Raw genomic sequence first — 16,803 nt, 5'->3', positions numbered from 1 at the left:
GGGGACAGCAGTTCTGGACCCTGTCCTTTCCTGTGTCATTCTCATCATCTCACAGCCACCCTGTCAATACATCTGGTTGAGGGTCTTTCTCTCCACTGCTGTTCATCTATCTTTCCAAGGATGATGTTCCTTTCTAAGGCTCAGTCCCTCCTAACAACATGCCCAAAGTATGTAAGACGAAGCTTCATCACCCTTGACTCAAAGGTGTACCCTGGCTGCACTTTCTCTAAGACTTACTGTTTGTTCTTCTGGCAGTCCATGGGATGTTCAGTATTCTTCTCCAACACCACAACTCAAAGGCACAGGCTCTGCTGACTGATTCATGGAAGTTAGGCAGAATCCTAAGGAATGACCTGTTATCAGGAGGGGCCAGCTGTTGGGAAAATATATCATGCTGGGAAAGGCAGCAGGCCAGTGAAAAGGACAACGCTCTGAAATGGACCGACACCTCAAGTGAGCTGGAGGTCCTGTGGATGGTGTCACGCTTCCTTAAAGATACATCCAAGACACGTAGGGTTCCCGTAAGTCAGAGCAGACTCCGCGACAATGAGGCTCATAAGGCAGAAGAGACACATTCTTTGCTTTATTGATTGAATAAAAAGATGCTCCAGGATATTCTGATAGTTGTGAAATTCCAAATGACTTCCCTTCATCCATGGGGGCCCAGTCCCTTTGGAGAATTCTATGTGTCAGAGAAGGCTGAGAGGAAAAAAAGGGGAAGAGAAACATGGCTTCAAGGCTGTGGCCTGGAACCCTGGTCCAGGAACTCTATGAGAAACGTAAATGGAATGAGACAGCTCAACTTTCTGGCTCAACGGTGCAGAATTATTATGAAGTGACGTCTTGTATGTGGTAAGCTTTCATTTCTCCACTATTGTGAAGGGACCAGGTTGGCCAAGGCTAAAGTTAAGCAATGGAATGAATTATTATTTTACCTCTTTTCATGGCAATCAGACGTAAGTCCACAGAAAGATACATTCTGCTTGAACGGATGTAGTTGGGGAGCTTGTCATGGGGAATCTCTCGAAGTACAGTGAATAAATCTGCTGGCTGTTCTTGGGGGAAATACTTCTAGTTCCATCTGTTTCTTCCACTTGACTTGACTTGGAAGTAGCTGGCACATCATAGGCTCTCAACACGTGGCAGCCAACTTTCTGATCAACTCAATGGTGGCCTAAGCTGGCTTCTCTTGAAATGGCCCGAAGCTTTCTGTAAAAAAACCCCCTCTCCATTTCCTTTCTGCAAATAGTTATTGACCATATGGGCAAAGACCTGCTTTCCCACAGGGATGCAGCATCATTGATACAAAATGATTTGCCTCATGGAACTTTGGAAAGTCTGGGTGTGAACAGGTTCCAGAGCCAGTGGCTGACTTGCTGCAGGCAATAAACAATGTAAGGGACACCGTGACTGAAGAGAAACACATAGTCTTTTTTTAAAAAAATGAAAACGAACCAAACCCAAAAGCTAATGGAAAATCACTGTCTAGGATGACAGAGATTCTCATCACTGGGCCAATCGGCAGCATCATAATAGATGATTGAAGAGACTGAGATTGTTGAGAGCTTCAGTTTGCTTGGCTCTACAATCAACACTCTTGGTACCAGCAGCCAGGAAATTAAAAGATGAATTGCACTGGGAAAGTCTGCTGTCAGAGACTTCGCCAAAGTATTGAAGAGCAACGATGTCACTCTGGTGACTAAGGTGAGCCTGATAAAGGCCATAATCACTTGCTATGCACCAGAGAGCTGGACAATGACCAGGGTTGACAGAAGGAGAGGTGATGCATTTGAGCTGTGGTGCTGGAGAAGAGTATTGAATACACCATGGACTGCCAGGAGAACAAACAAGTTCATCCTGGAGAGAATGAAGCTGGGCTGCTCCTTGGAGGCAAGGATTCTGAAGCTTCATCTGACATACTTTGGACATGTTACACGGTGGGATCAGTCCTTGGAGAGGGACATCATGCTTTAGAGGGTAGAGGGACAGTGCAGGAGAGGAAGACCCTCGATGAGATGGATTGATTCAGTCACTGGGGTAATAGGGATAGGTGTGTTGGAGATAATAAGATTGACAAAGGATAGAGCAGGGTTTAGGGCTGTTGTACATAGGGTCACTATGAGTCACAGGCTACTCAATGGCACATACCAACAACAAAAACAACAGGATGGCTGGCAGAGGATTTAAAGGACTAGGGTTCTTCAAATGGACAGCAAATACACAGTATACTAATATTTCATAACCGAAACCAAAGTTATTATTGGGAGAAAAGGCGTGGTAACACTCATTTATTAATACTTATTTAATAAGGAAGAATATAATGAAAGAAATTTCTAGGTAACATTTATTTATATACAACACACTGATACACGCCGATTATGTATTTTATCAGCTGCCATTGTGGTGATTCTAACCCTGTGCTCCTTCCACAAGGTTACCAATGGCTGATTTTCCAAAGACAGCCAGGCCTTTGTTCCTGTGGGTGGAGTTAAACTCCCATCCTTCCAGCGAGCAGGCTGATTTTCTTTTTCTTTTTTTTAAATATATATATCACTAGGCCTTTCTTGCTGAGTGCTTCTGAGTCTCAAACATCTAACCTTTTGGTTAACAGCCTAATGTGTTAACTATACCATCTGGTAATCTCATATGTGTTGTTTCTGTTGTTATGTGTCACTGAGTTGACTGCAATAAAGAATTGTAGTTTACCAATAAGCAACAGATTGTAACTCAATAAGCACAACAGACTGTGAGCTCGCCCTGTTCTAAACCATCATAATGAGAGAAAGTTGATACTATATATCAGAATATATATTATAGTAGTCATCAAAGGTATATGTTGAACTTCATTTCTAAAAACTACATAATATCTTTTCTCATAATGAAAGAACATTCTGATTTAGTACATGATCATCTACAATTAGGACATAAATCCTATTGATTCTATTTTCCTTTAGCAATAGTGTCATTCTCTGCACTCAACTAGCGATTAGTCGTAGCTACTTTTCCCAGGTGGGAAAGCAGTTCTGTTGTTTGTATTTCCCCCTCCCTTTTCATTGATCTTAACTGAACACCATTGATGAAGATCTGAGGGCAAACGGATAGCTGAAACGAGGCTCATATGCCAGCATTTAACAACCAGCGCATCGACAGCTTTTCGTAGTGAAAGCCGTGGTGGTGGTAGGTGGTGTGGAGTCGTACAGACGTCCCATGTACAACACGCCGGTCCTGCACCATCCTCACACTCCACTGTGCTCGAGCCCCTTATTCCTGCCCCCACGTCTTTGAGGGTCTTCTCCTCTTTTTGTGACCTTCCACTTTCCCAAGCATGATGTCCTTTCCCAGGGACTAGCCTAGTCCCTCCTGAAAGCCTGTTCCAACTGCTCACTAGTTCATCTAACCAGTTTCCCATTTTTCATACTATTTACTAATTAAACAAGATTATATTCAGTTGACTGATGTATCTGCTGGCAGTTGCACTGAACTTTTCTCCATTATGTCACCTGTCATTATGTCTTAAATTTCTGATGATTTGTTGTAAGTAGAATATACCTAGTTAAGTAGCCTCTTTGTCATCAGCTACCTAATGGTCTCCCACCATTAAGGACTGGACCTCAGTGCCGGTCACTCTGAGTGGCATTCAGACCGCACAGGGCCTCACCACACACTTGTTCTTGCCTTGGTCCAGTAACATGCCAGCATCGTTGCCACTGAGTAATTCCAATTCATACTTCAAGGGTTCACTGAAAAGATAATTCCGTACACCAGCCAGCATCAGCGTCTTTCCTAACCACTATCCTGACCACTGGTGGTTCAGTGGTAGAATTCCTGCCTTCCATGCAGGAGATCCGAGCTTGAATCCTCACCAAATACTTCCTGTGCAGTAACCATTACTTTATTACTGCAGACTTGTATTACTGATACCACACTGAACATCCGTTACCTTCTAGACTTCTAGAGAGTAGGAAAAACCTGCTCACAGATATCTGAAAATCATGAGTCCAACAGTACAAAGCAACAGGTCCGTCTCATCTGTAACTGATGATGGGTAATGCACAGGACCGGGGAGGTAACTGAGTTGCCGGGAAAAACAAACGATACCCATTACATGCAAGCTGAATTCTGACTCGGCAACGCTACCACTCAGAGCAGAACTTCCCTTGGAAGGTGATGGTCAACTGGTGTAAGAAGCCAGATGCAGCAGGGATTTGCCCGCAGGGTTTGTGAGGCTGAAGGAGACTGCCTTATCTTTCTCCCTGAAAGCAGCCTGTGGTTCAAATTGCTGGCCTTTTGGTTAACAGCCCAGTGTGCAACTGCTTGGCTACCAGGGCTGCTGGGGTTACCGTGAGTCTGTTACCAGGGATGCTGGGGTCATTACGAGTCAGGAAAATTTGACAGCAGCCGCCGCCGCCGCCACCACCACCACCAGTTATGCTGGTACGTGCCAGATCAACGTCAGCATGGCTAAGAAAGGAACACAGCAAACCACGTGCTGGAGTCTGAACAGCTGAGAGCAGAGGGGTTAATCGAGAGTTTTCAAAACCTCAGCAACAGTATGTCGCAGACAGCATGTGCCATAGCCCGGGATGTGGAGAACAAGCGGGCCTGGGCGCAAAGTCGCCAGGAGCAAGGCTGCAGCACCTCCGGGTCCAGCGCTTAGCCCCTTGTCCCCAGCCCTCTTTAATCAGAATGCTCTGAGACATATAGCTAGGCTTTCTCCACACGGGGGCCACCCGGGGGGAGGAGGCAGACTCTGGAGGAAGCTACTCAACAGAGGGGACCTGGTAGGATTTTCTCTCTTCTATCGGACACTGTGTCTGCCAACAAGAGAAAACCAAGAGTACGGGACTAGCGAGATAAGGCCCCACACCTCCTCCAGGCTGCCAAGCTGAGAATCATTCTTTTTGTTGCCAGTGTCCTATTTACATTAAGTACCCACCACTTTTCAAAAACAATCCCATACATCATGCAGCCTCTCCGGGCACTGCGTGTGCGGCCACGGCGGAAAGCTGCTGGAGGAAAGAGCTGGGCTCTGCTGTCCTAGATAGACGGCGTGCTGGGCACCAGTCAGAGAAACGAAACGTTCAAGGCCTTTGGTGCTTCCAGTTGTATTTGGAAATGGACACAGACCTGGCATTTGGAAAGCGTTTGCTCTCCATTAAACTTCCCGAACCTTGACAAGCCAGAGGGGCCAAGAATGAGGCTGCCACTGGCCAAGGCTGGGCCTTCCAAAGCCGATAACAGCAATGGAAACAATAACAAGGCCATTAATAACCTCCAGCAGGCTGCCGGCCACTTTTAACCCCAGAAGACCTCAGAGTCTGAACAAATTGCAACGTTTGTTTTACAACAAAGTACGAGTACATTTTTGCCAGAACTTCCTTTTTAAAAAGAAAAAAAAAAAACCCAAACAATTCCCATCACTTGCCCAGATGTCATCTTAGGTATGTGACAGTGGGGGGTTATTTACAGGTGACATTTCAGGAGGGGGATGTCCGAGGTGGAGGTGGGAACAGTCTTTATGTCAGCAATGATAGCTTAACAAAATTCCAAGACCTGGTCAATACAGTTGTATTATTGAGGTTTCTTTCTTAAGCCATCACCCAAACTCACTGGCACTGAATTGATTCTAACTCACAGGACCCTTCAGGACAGGCTAGAACTGCCCACAGGATTCCAAGGCCATCACTCTTCACAGAAACAGACTGTCACATCCTTCTCCTGTTGAAAAGCTGGGGAGTACCAACATTTCCATTAGCATCCAGTGCTTTATCTACTGTGGCACCAGAGCTGCCTTAAACTTCTCTCTCTCTCTCTCTCTCACACACACACACAGAGATGGGGGGAGGAGGAGAAGGAGATGAAGATGAAGAAGAAGAAGAGGAGGAGAAGAGAGATTGAATTATTCCTTTCTTATAGTTTCCAAATCCGCACTATTTCCTGAATACCCCACAGACTTCCCCCAAACCCAAACAAGTCTGTCTAGGAGAAAAGTGCAACCAGGATGCTCTTAGAGGCCAGAACGCTGAAGCTTTTCTCACACACTTTGGGCCTGTTGTCGGGAGGGACCAGTCCTTGGGAAAAGACACCATGCTGGGAAAGGTGGAAGGTCAGAGAAAGACAAAGCCAACCCTCAGTGATACAGCCTGCCACACTGACTGTAGGATGACATGGCACAGGACAAGGTTCTGCTCTGTTGTTTACAGAATAACTACAAGCTGTGGTAAGTCAAGTTGATAGAACCTAACGGCCACAAGACCAGACCTTCCTGCTTTTGGAAAAAGATTATGATATGGACAGAAACATACAATGCTGAAGACAATTCCTGGGGGCAGGTGTCACCTCAGCCAAGCCCACTTTGGGGATAAACTCACGGGAGCCCAAGTGTTTCAAGTGAGGAGGCCAACCCTGTGCCCCCGCTGCCCGCAGGTTACGCCCTCGGAGTGGAAATCTCATCTGTGTACGCTTTACTCTTTACCAAGGCTTCATTTTTTCCAAACTTCTTCCTCCCTCATGCGGTTGCCCAGGCCAATCCATGTGCTTATTGGCATGTTATGAAACATGGAAACAATTAGAGACCGCATTCTAGGGCAAAAGAAATGATTCACTACAGAATCAATGAACTATGCAGAACTTGAGAAGACCTGGCAGGAGAAATGGAAACTGTGGCATAAACCCCACTAACAGTATCTCATATCACAGTGCGCGGTCGACGAGGGCCTGGCATCGATCTGTGTGCATTCAAGCCGCTCCCAGGCTCTCCATCCAAATCACCTCGGCTGAGCCTGCACTTTGTTTCTTTCTAGACCCTCGAGAAAACCGTCCGCGACATGCTGCCACCCGTCCTCATCAGGGCAGATGGCCGGACGTCACCTCACACACACAGGCTTCTTGTTAGGTCTGGGCTGCGTTCAAGGCCGTGTCCGAGGGGAGTGATGACACGGGGCAAAGAGAGGATTTTCAAGTTGCCAACACTCATAAGGACTTCTTTAGCCATTTAAATGCCAAGAACAGCCAGTCCTCTTAAAAGAGGCCAGTGTTAATGTCCAACACGTCCTTGCAGCAACTGCAAAGCTTTCTGCTGATGACTTTAACTCAGCAATGATGACAGCCAGCCAGTTGGGATGGGGTGAACTCCCACCTCTTGTGACACTGTGTGTTATCAGAGCAGCTCAGTGCTCCACGGGGATGCCAACGCTATTATTTTATTATTATTATTATTATTTAGCCAGACCTCTCTTTGGAGATGCTTCCGAGGGGATACAGATGTCCAACCTTTTGGTAAACACCAACCATACTAACCATTTGCACTAAGGACTCCACAGGTTACCAGTCCTTGCTGGTAAACCAGTCGGGTCCATGTGCCAATATGTAGAATGAGATGGACTGAGGTAAAACAGAAAGTCTGAAAACAGGGAGATGGGTCCTGGGGGGAGAATTTTGTACTATTATAAAAGACATAAGAATGGAGAAAAGAAGAGGGTGAAAAAATAGAACCAAAAGGAAATGCAGAGGTGGAAAAGCCTTATCTTTCACTGACATTCATCACGTCGTGGAAGCCATGTCTTTGTTCTCACTGTTTTCATGTGTATTGTCTCCAGAAATGGTTTCAGTGAAAACAGCAACAGACATGGTCTGTACTGGTTAATCTGCAGACCAATGAACACATCCCCTACACCAGCAAAATAAACGCAAGAGGACCCCAAGCTTTCAGCTACATTCTCTCTGTGACCAGAAGGCATGGGTGTGCTATGCTAGCAACTGTTGGTCAGAATTCACTGTCAACCACAGAAAAGCAAACTCATTTCGTCTGGGTATAGGAACTGCCTTTCATGCAGAGCAGCTTCAGGGAGAACTAAAGTTATCAAGAAGTCCGGCGGCACAGCCCACAGCATGGCAGGTTTTAACCCAAAGGTGGCAGGTCGACTTCACCAATCACTCTGCACGTGCAAGACGGGAGGCCTTCTCTAGGGATGACTTACGATCCTGGAGACTAGAGGGCTTAGACTCAATGGCAGTGTTGCCTGTAAGTTATACGGAGCAGACAAAGCTGCAAATCTCTCCACAACAGGATGATGGTTGAGGTTCACGGAGACATTTTCCACATCCCTAACCTCACATAACACCCACATTTACCATCCTAAAGAACCCAAAGAGAAGAAATGACGTTTTCTTCCCCCTCCCCTTTCGTTCTTTTTAAAGATATAATTCATTCATTCTCATATAGCTAGTAAATGCTCGATTTGGGACTGAACCCAGACGTTTCGACTGCAAAGCATCCCGACTTGGAACTATGCCATGTGGGTTCCTCTCCCTGAGGTGGAGTTCCTTACCGTATCCCTGATCCTACATTCTATTCTCAAATCCTATTCACAGAAGTGTGCACGTGCACACATACTTCTTCTCATCTATTAAGGCACTGAATGTTATTTTAAGAGCCTGAGCCTTAAATTGTAAAAATTTCAAACTACAGCCGCGAGAGACAGTCTGGTTCAGCCACCTGGACCCCCGTTCCTTTATGAGGGAGACACAGGCCTTCATATAGCACCAGCCTGGTTCAAATGTCTGTTCTGCAATCAGCTGTGGGGGGCTGAGAATTCCAAGTCCCCAGGCCAGCCCACAGAACTCAAAGCGTTCCAAAAGTCTGAAGCTAGTAGTTTAGCAACGTGGAACCACTCCGTACAACATTGTTTATCTTGTGAAAGGCAGTCCAAGCTCTAGTTTGAAAATCCAGATTTCTCTGTCTCCCTACTACTGTGGGTTAAAGGGTAACTGGATAGGGAAGGAGGGGGGTTGAGAATATGAGGGAAAGAAGAAGCTGAATGAGCAAGGGAGGTCCTATGGGAACCAATGATTCTTAAAATCTCTCCTTTACTATTGCTACTAGTTGGCATGGAGTCAATCCCAACACATGATGACCCATGCGTAACTGGACCACTGAAATTTTTTCACATTTTCACTGACTGATTTTTATCCTAGTCTATCTTGATTTGAAAGGTCCACTGAAATCGGTTCTGCATGCCTCCATGACAGAACATTGGCGGGGAATCAAACCTGGACCTCTATCACCAAACCGCCTTGGCTGTGGCCAATCTCACTCTCTCCATTGTCCTAGGCCCTTGCTTCTCAAGCGCTCTAGAACAAGGAACAAAAGGGCTTTTGGGTTTAGGCTCCTGTGAGCTGCCACTCATTTGTGTCGCCACCTTGATGCCGAGGCTCCTGAACTGCCTATTGGCTTAGACAAGTCACCGCAAGTTTGGGGCCAGGCTGAACCACCACAGAACAGAAAAATCACAAGGCAGCATTTTAATTGGCCCCCCTTAGGCCACGCAAAAAAGGAGAAAGCTAACTTGCAAAAGCAAAGAGTAATTAATGACGGGAGCTAGCAGAGGCTCATTTAGTAACTTCCAAGTAAGTTCTCCTGGCGAGGGGGAGGAGGGATGAGGAAGGTGGCCTGCAACATAAAGATAAACCGCAGGTATTTAACTCACAATGCTCTCTGCCGAAGGACTGCTCATTACCATCAGATGCCGCGCTGGCAGTGGGGCCAGTTAGAACTAACTTTATTATTAGAAGCAATTAGGGAGAAAAGGGGCAGAATTTCATTTGGTTATTTCAAAACAAGGTTCTGCACACTGTTTAATGAAGGCCTGCAGTGTCAAGATAAAATGTGTGTTTTTCTGAAAACAGCTTTTGCAAATGAGTGCTTGTTACCAGCCGGTACCTGGGGCCAGCGAGCTGGGGTAGTCTGGGCCTGTACGAATTTTCAAACAGAATTATCCAGTTGTCTCAGCCGCACACACCTCCAAGCTCATGGGCGGGACTGGCCAACGGTGACTCCAGAGCCAGAAGATCCCACTCCAGGACCCATCTCCCACTTTGGTAGCTGAATGACCTTGGGTGACCTTCTGTAATTTTTCTAGCTTTAGTTTTTTGTTGTTGTTGTTGATTGCCGTAGAGTCGGGCGTGACTCATAGTGACCCTATGAACAAAAGGCCTGAAGCCTTGCTATAACTCTCGTCATTTATCAAAGTTTCTAGAGTTTCCAGAGGCGTGTTGTTTAGTATACTTGTATGTAAAGTGAGTATCATCGATTGGATTGTGTCCCTCTAAAACTTCTGTATGACAGAATATAGAAGCTACATAATGAACCCCCATGATCTAATAAACCAAATGGTTGTAAAAGGATTCATAGTGGAAAAGCAATACGTTTCAGTGTCATCTCAGCGCTAATCTGGTGTAAGAGCTGGAATAGTTATTACCTCACCAGCAATAAAAGGGGAGGAAATTGAGCAGAGGTGGAGACGGGGGGCTTGATACCATCAAGAAGGAATTGCCAGGAGTGGAGAGTGGCTTGTTGGACCCAGACCCCTCCTTTAGGAAGATGTTGATGTCAGGGAAGCCAAAGTCCATGGAACTCTCTAGGGAAGGCCCAGCACACAGCTGCTGAAGGAAGTCAGGACTTTCCCTCCCACTGGATCAAGAGAGAGCGGAAGCTTTCTCTGGAGCTGGCACTCTGGGTTTGAACTTCCAGACTCTTGGACTCTGGGAGAATTCATTTCTATCTATCGAAGCCATCGACTTAAGACGTCTCAGTTTTAGCAGCACTAGGTGACGATGACTGTGGGGATCATAAAGTGTGAATCTCCTCCTAGGGCTGCTGTGAAACAGAAAATGATCTCGTATGTGTGAGAAGAGCCCGGTGGTGCCTTGTAGACACTGCTGTCATTATTAACTATTACATTCAAGGATCAACATTTCATTGTAATAGTTTGCTTTGTCATTCAGTGCTACCTTTTGGAATCTTCTGTTCAGCTCTTTAGTGTCTTGAATCCTTCCTTGTGCTTTGGCTTCTCTACGTTCCAGTGCAATCTTTAGCGAGTTTCTTCTGACATCCATTTTGGTCTTTTCTTCCTCTTCTGTCTTTGTAATGACCGTTTGCTGTTAGGGACCTCTCTAAAGTACTCAAGAGCAATGGTGTCTCTTTGGAAACAAAGGTGCGTCTGATACAGGCCATGGTCTTTGCAATCACTTGTTATGCATCAGAGAGCTGGAAAATAACTAGGGAGGACAGAAGGAGAATTGACGTCTTTGAGCTGTGGTGGTGGAGAAGAGTATTGAATGTACCATGCACTGCCAAGAAAACAGATTCATCCTAGAGAGGGTTAAACCAGGCTACTCCTTGGAGGCAAAGATTCTGGGGCTTTGTCTGACATACTTTGGACATGTTGTAAGGAGAGACAAGTCTTTAGAGAGGGACATCATGCTGGGTAGAGTGGAGGGACAGCGCAGGAGGGGAAGACCCTCTATGAGGTGGATTGATTCAGTGACTGGGGTAATCGGGATGGGTTTGTCAAAGGCTGTGCAATTGGCACAGGATAGAGCAGGGTTTAGGGCTGTTGTACATAGGGTCGCTATGAGTCGCAAACAACTCGATGGCACATAACAATAACAACAACAACAACATTCAAGGATCAGCTTGGGCTGATTTATTTGTAAATGTTATCAGTGAAGACCTAGAGCTAGTAAAGGAGATTGTATTTGGTAGAGAGTCTAGGAAAACCCTCCATGAGATGAACTGAAGCAAGTCACAGTAGTCTTGGACATACCCATGACCTTGAAGCGCATACTGGACAAGGCAACCTTTGGCTCTGTTATACCTAAGGTCATGAGAGCTGGACCTGTCTCCATAGCTACTGATAAAATAACAACACACCCAGAGAACAATAGGATGGCAGGGTACAGGGAGAGCTGTGGAACATACATTAAAACACGTATTTGCTGTGTAGGGGGTTACTGTGAACACCAGTCAGTACTGGGTTCTTTCACATCTTTTGAATGCGGTCTATATGGTAAAGGATGAAAAGAGACGTGTCTTTATAGTTCTAAGAGTTCTGGTCTAAATACATTTAGACAATAGTTCAATTTCACTCTGGAATTCAGATGTTCTGCAGAGGACCGACTGCTCTGATGTTTGCTCATCCAGCTGTGTCCCAAGCTATTTTGCATTTCTCACCTTCACAGAGGGGCAACTTTGCCTAAAGTGCATGCTTTGCTTTACGCAGCCATTAAGGAGCCACCCTTACACCCTGAGCTCAGAGAAAGACTGCTTTCAGGAGGTTGGCTTAGAAGAACACCTCAAAGGGAACTAGGCTTTGGTTACAGAGTCCTGGGGCTTTAAGCATTGGGCAGGCAAATGAAAGCTCTGTGATGGAAACCCACCACCCACTCTGCAGGAGAGAGACAAGATGTATGTTCCTCTAAAGATACACGGAGTCACAAACCCCAGGGGCAGTCCTGCTCTGTCCCATGGGGTTGCTAAGAACAACAATGAACTTGACAGCACGGAGCTGGGTTTTTGATCTGTGCTTTGGCTAAGAAGCTCTCCTGGTGCAGCGGTTAATGGTCAGCTGCAAATTCCGAAGGTTGACTGAATGCCCCAACAACTCCATGGGAGAAATACATGGCCTTTTGCTCTTGTGAAGATTTACAACCTTGAGAATCCATGGGACAGTATGACTCTACTCAACTATGAGGGAGACTCTGAGTTAGAGGTAACTGACCGCAGTGGACTGGAACTTAACTTTCTTACGAATATAATTTTGGAGACCCCAAGAAAGGGACCTCTTATCTATGATTTCAAGGTATCCTCTATTCAGTGAGCATGTGGGCTATCTTCCGTTTTTTTTCAGAAGCTCCTTGCTTAACTTCTTCTGGTTGAAGACTGACTGGGTATAGATTTGTCTATTCATTTAGCAAAATAACCCTACTTACCCATTAGAATTTTATTTGCAAAACTGAGAGCCTTTAAGTAATAGAGCATGCACCATATATTAGACCCCTGTGACCAATAACACTCAGTATACAACTTCTCATTAGATTATATTAGCAACGATTCTTATTAAAATCTATTCACTATTGAAATTCTAAATTAACAAAGTCCCCTTGACACCTCTGCGTGTTTTCTAAGCTATTTATAACCCACTTCATTTCTCCCCACCCTGTTTCCCTAATTTAATTTATGCTCCATTAAATAATTCACATAAGATCCTTTTCCACAAAAGTTTATATTTTTGTATTGCAAATTATAAGAAAAAAGTTGGGAATGACTGGGAAGTGTGTACTGGTGCCACCACCTGCCTGCGAAGCCTGCCTGCCCGTTGGTAGCTTTCATTTTGAAATGAAACCAGAAGCTCTGTCAGCAGCATCACAAATACCAGCAGGGTCACCCGTGTGGAGAAATTTCAAAAGAACTACCCGACTACAATGACTAGGAAGAAAATGATGTATACTGCATTGAAACAGATGAGGGAGAGAACAGTTCAAAAGCGATAAATGATAGGGTATCATGGTTATTACAGGAATCCAGAATTAAGGTTGCACAGTGGGGTGCATTCTGGGTGTGGTGGGGAATTGTATACCATTGAAGGAGTTTATCTTTTGCTTTTCTAAGAGAAGAGAACTGAGTGGGGGTGGAGGTGGGGTGTGAAAAAAGTACAACAGTGAATGAATGGAAATCTAAAATATCTGTAAATGTTCATTAAAATTAATAAAATAAAATTAAAAACAAAACAAAACACAACAAAACAAAAAAAAGAGAAGTGCCTGGAGAGTTATTTCCAAAAAAATCAGCCAATTCTATAGGTCCCAACAGAACACAGCCCGATACAGGACCTGAAGATGAGACCCCTGGGTTGGAAACTCATTTTCATTTCTGGTGGGCTGGAACAAACCCACAGTTGACCCTCCAGCAGATTTCTGAAGTTATAAACTGCAAGGGAGGAGAATGATCCTCTTTCTCACTTGGATCTGCTGGTGCATTCAAACCACCTGCGAGGTGTGATCTTGGGATGTGCAGCGCAATGCCCTATGCCCTACATTACCAGAGTCCTCTGCGATGGAGGTATGCAAAACACCCAGGAGACACAACAATGGACTTAACTAGGGACTGTGGAGATGGCACAGGACTGGCCAGTGAGTCCTCGCAGTGAGTACACGCGGTCACTCTAGGCTGGAGTCCACTGGATGGCAATTAACTGTAGTAACATTCTTGATCAATGAGCTTATGAGCTTTGGAGAAATGTTCAGGCTGAGATTTCATTTCTCCAACCCACGACTGAATTTCCTCAAGCACAGTCCTCTTTTCTTCCTTGAGCATGCATACACATCTTATCACTAGAGCATTTCCTCTATGACAGACTCTGTAGAATTGTAAGGGATGGTTTCCTCAGTTATTAACACGCAAATAACGAGGTTAACTTCGGAACAGAATGGAGTGTGAGACACGGTGACTGCGCGGAGGTTATCAAAGGCGAGAGTGGAGGCTTGGTCTTACCCGGGACCTTTCTTCTAGCTTTGTCATCATGACGACTGTGGCACTCCGCTGCTCCCATATCATTCTCCAGAAGTCCCCGAACGTTTCGGGAAGCGAGCCCTGGGTTGCAATGTAAGCATTTTGTTTCCTGTAGCCATCTATGTAGTTGGCATTCACATAGTCACTGCCTGGGATACCTGCAAAACAAAGACCAGCGATTCAAGTAGGTGAACACATCTTAAGAGCCAGCAGCATGAGGCTAACAGCAGGGTTGTGTTATTGCTCTGACTGGTGACTAAGAGAAGTCACAATAAATCAAAGTTTCGGTTTTAAACAAGATTAAAGCTCACTGGAGTTGAGTCCATTACGATCTGTGGCAATGCTACGTGTCTCAGAGTGGAACTGTTCTGTTGGTGGTGGTGGTGGTGTTAAGTACCAGAAAGTCAGAAGTTATCCACGGCCGACTCTTAAGCAGGTTTTCAGAGGCAGGAAATTACACAGGAGATGGTTCACCTTTGTCCTGTGGAGCAGCTGGTGGATTAGAACTGCATACCTTTTGGATGTCAGCTCATCTCCTTATCACTAGGCCACCAGAACTCCCTGAAGTGTTCCACATGGTTTTATTAACGGAAATCTGTAGGAAAGCAGAAATCCAGGCCTATCTTTTGTGCACTGAGTGGGTTTGAACTGCCAATCTTTGTACTGTTAGGTGACACAGAGCTAATTCCAAGTCACAGTGACACCATATGCCACGGAACAAAGCAACGCTTAGTCCTCCATCATCCTTACAACTGGTACAGGGTTTGGCCGCCTGGCTGCAGCCACTGGGTCACAATCCACCCCACAGAGGCTCTTCCTCCTTTTCTCATGCTCTGCCTAGTCAGCATGATATTCTTCTGCTGGCATTAGACCCCTCTGCTGTGCCAGGTCAGACTGGAATCTCAGCAAAACCATCACACTGAAGAAATCTAAGAGTTAAGGAGTTGGTCTTTAGAAGAAGACAAGTTAGACTACCGAAGGGGGGTGGAAACCCAAACAAATGCAGCTAATGGTTTACGTCATGCCTTGTCTCAGACACTCTGCTTTCCCATTGCACCAGCAAAAGGTGGTGTGTAGAGAGGATATGCAATGTGGTTCCAGTCTTCTCTCACACTCTTCTCTAGATACAAAAGAAACACAAATGAAGTACAGCAGTACCCATGTGAAAATGCATATTCTATGACCGTGGGTCACAGGATAGCGAACATTTCCTTTCAGATTCAGCTAAGAGGGAACCCAGCAGCAGCCAGCAAGAAAATGCTGCTGCTCAAATGTAGAATGGACTCACTGGGGCTGCTCGAAGGACCAGAACAGGTGTGCTGTGCTAGTTAGGACGTTCAGCAGTGTACAGGACGTGCAGTCCACAAAGTGCACCCGTATTATAGTAATATTCTAATATATATATAAATAATAACTGACAGTCTACAAAGCACTTCTTTATTTAGTAACAATAATGAAAGTTAACCATTAAGGCACTTACATAAAATCCCAGCACTTTCTTAAATGCCTGCCATCCCCCCAGATCTCAGAGATATTGTGGATCTGGTTCCAGGCCACCACAATAAAGTGAGTGTTAACAATAAAGCGAATCTCATCAATTTTTTGGTTTCCCACAACATATAAAAGTGATGTTTATACTCTACTGTGACCTATCAAATGCATAATGGGATTATGGAAAAAGTCTACAATGCTGTGAGAATTCCTAAAATGTGACTTAGAGACCTGACGTGGACAGTGCTGCCGAGATCATGGCCTGGGCAGACTTGCAGGATGGCCACAAACCTTTATCTCTTGAGAAGCATGGTGTCGGCCAAGTGCAATAAGGTTAAGGCTACATGTACAGAGTCATGTCATCCTCACAACGGTCTTAGGAGACAAGCTCTGCAGTGACCTTCCTTTGAGAAAGGGGGAGACTGAGGTATGTTGAGATGAAAAGAAAATGTGACCAAGTTGGAAGGGTGGAATTCGAACACAAGACACCTGGCTGCTGCGACGGTGCCTTGAACTTTCCAGAGTGAGCGCCTCACATAAAACCCGTGATGCTGCGGTAACACCTGAATCTCTCCCTGGCTTAGAGCAATCATCTCCTAATTGTCCAATTCTATTTCAGCTCTCCCTGGTTTGTCCTCCAAATAGCCAGAGAACTGGTTCTGAACTCCTTCCCTTCAAGCCCAAGCGGCTTCCTATTATATGCCACATGAAATCCAGACCTTCCACATGACCTTACCAAAGTTATTACATCTGTTAGACCCCTACCTCATTTCCCTCAATCCTCTTCGACTCTAGACATACGAGCCACCTTCAGTGATACCAAAGCCAGGAAAAGACACCACCAAAATAGAAAACTATAGGCCAGTATCTCTCATGAATATTGATGCAAAAATCCTAAATAAAATACTGGCAAATAGAATCCAATGACACATAAAAAAAATAATCCACCATGACCAAGTGGG

At 45.3% G+C, this 16,803-nt stretch overlaps 1 protein-coding gene across 5 annotated transcripts in view; it reads right to left on the bottom strand.

Moving 5' to 3' along the window:
• Positions 1-16,803, bottom strand: part of PTPRD (protein tyrosine phosphatase, receptor type, D) — a 367,796-nt gene that overhangs the window by 67,495 nt on the left and 283,498 nt on the right. For all 5 annotated transcript variants that reach the window (XM_006881300.1, XM_006881302.1, XM_006881303.1 and 2 more), the window contains one exon: positions 14,333-14,508. In XM_006881300.1, coding sequence (XP_006881362.1) covers positions 14,333-14,508 — 176 coding nt within the window. The remainder of the gene's footprint in view (positions 1-14,332; positions 14,509-16,803) is intronic.

Source organism: Elephantulus edwardii, unplaced genomic scaffold (assembly GCF_000299155.1).
Source record: "Elephantulus edwardii isolate Elephantulus edwardi_28Jun2011 unplaced genomic scaffold, EleEdw1.0 scaffold00014, whole genome shotgun sequence".
Classification (NCBI taxonomy): Eukaryota; Metazoa; Chordata; class Mammalia; order Macroscelidea; family Macroscelididae; genus Elephantulus; species Elephantulus edwardii.
Note: the sequence above shows the minus strand (reverse complement) of the source record. Positions and strands in the feature narration are given on the sequence as shown.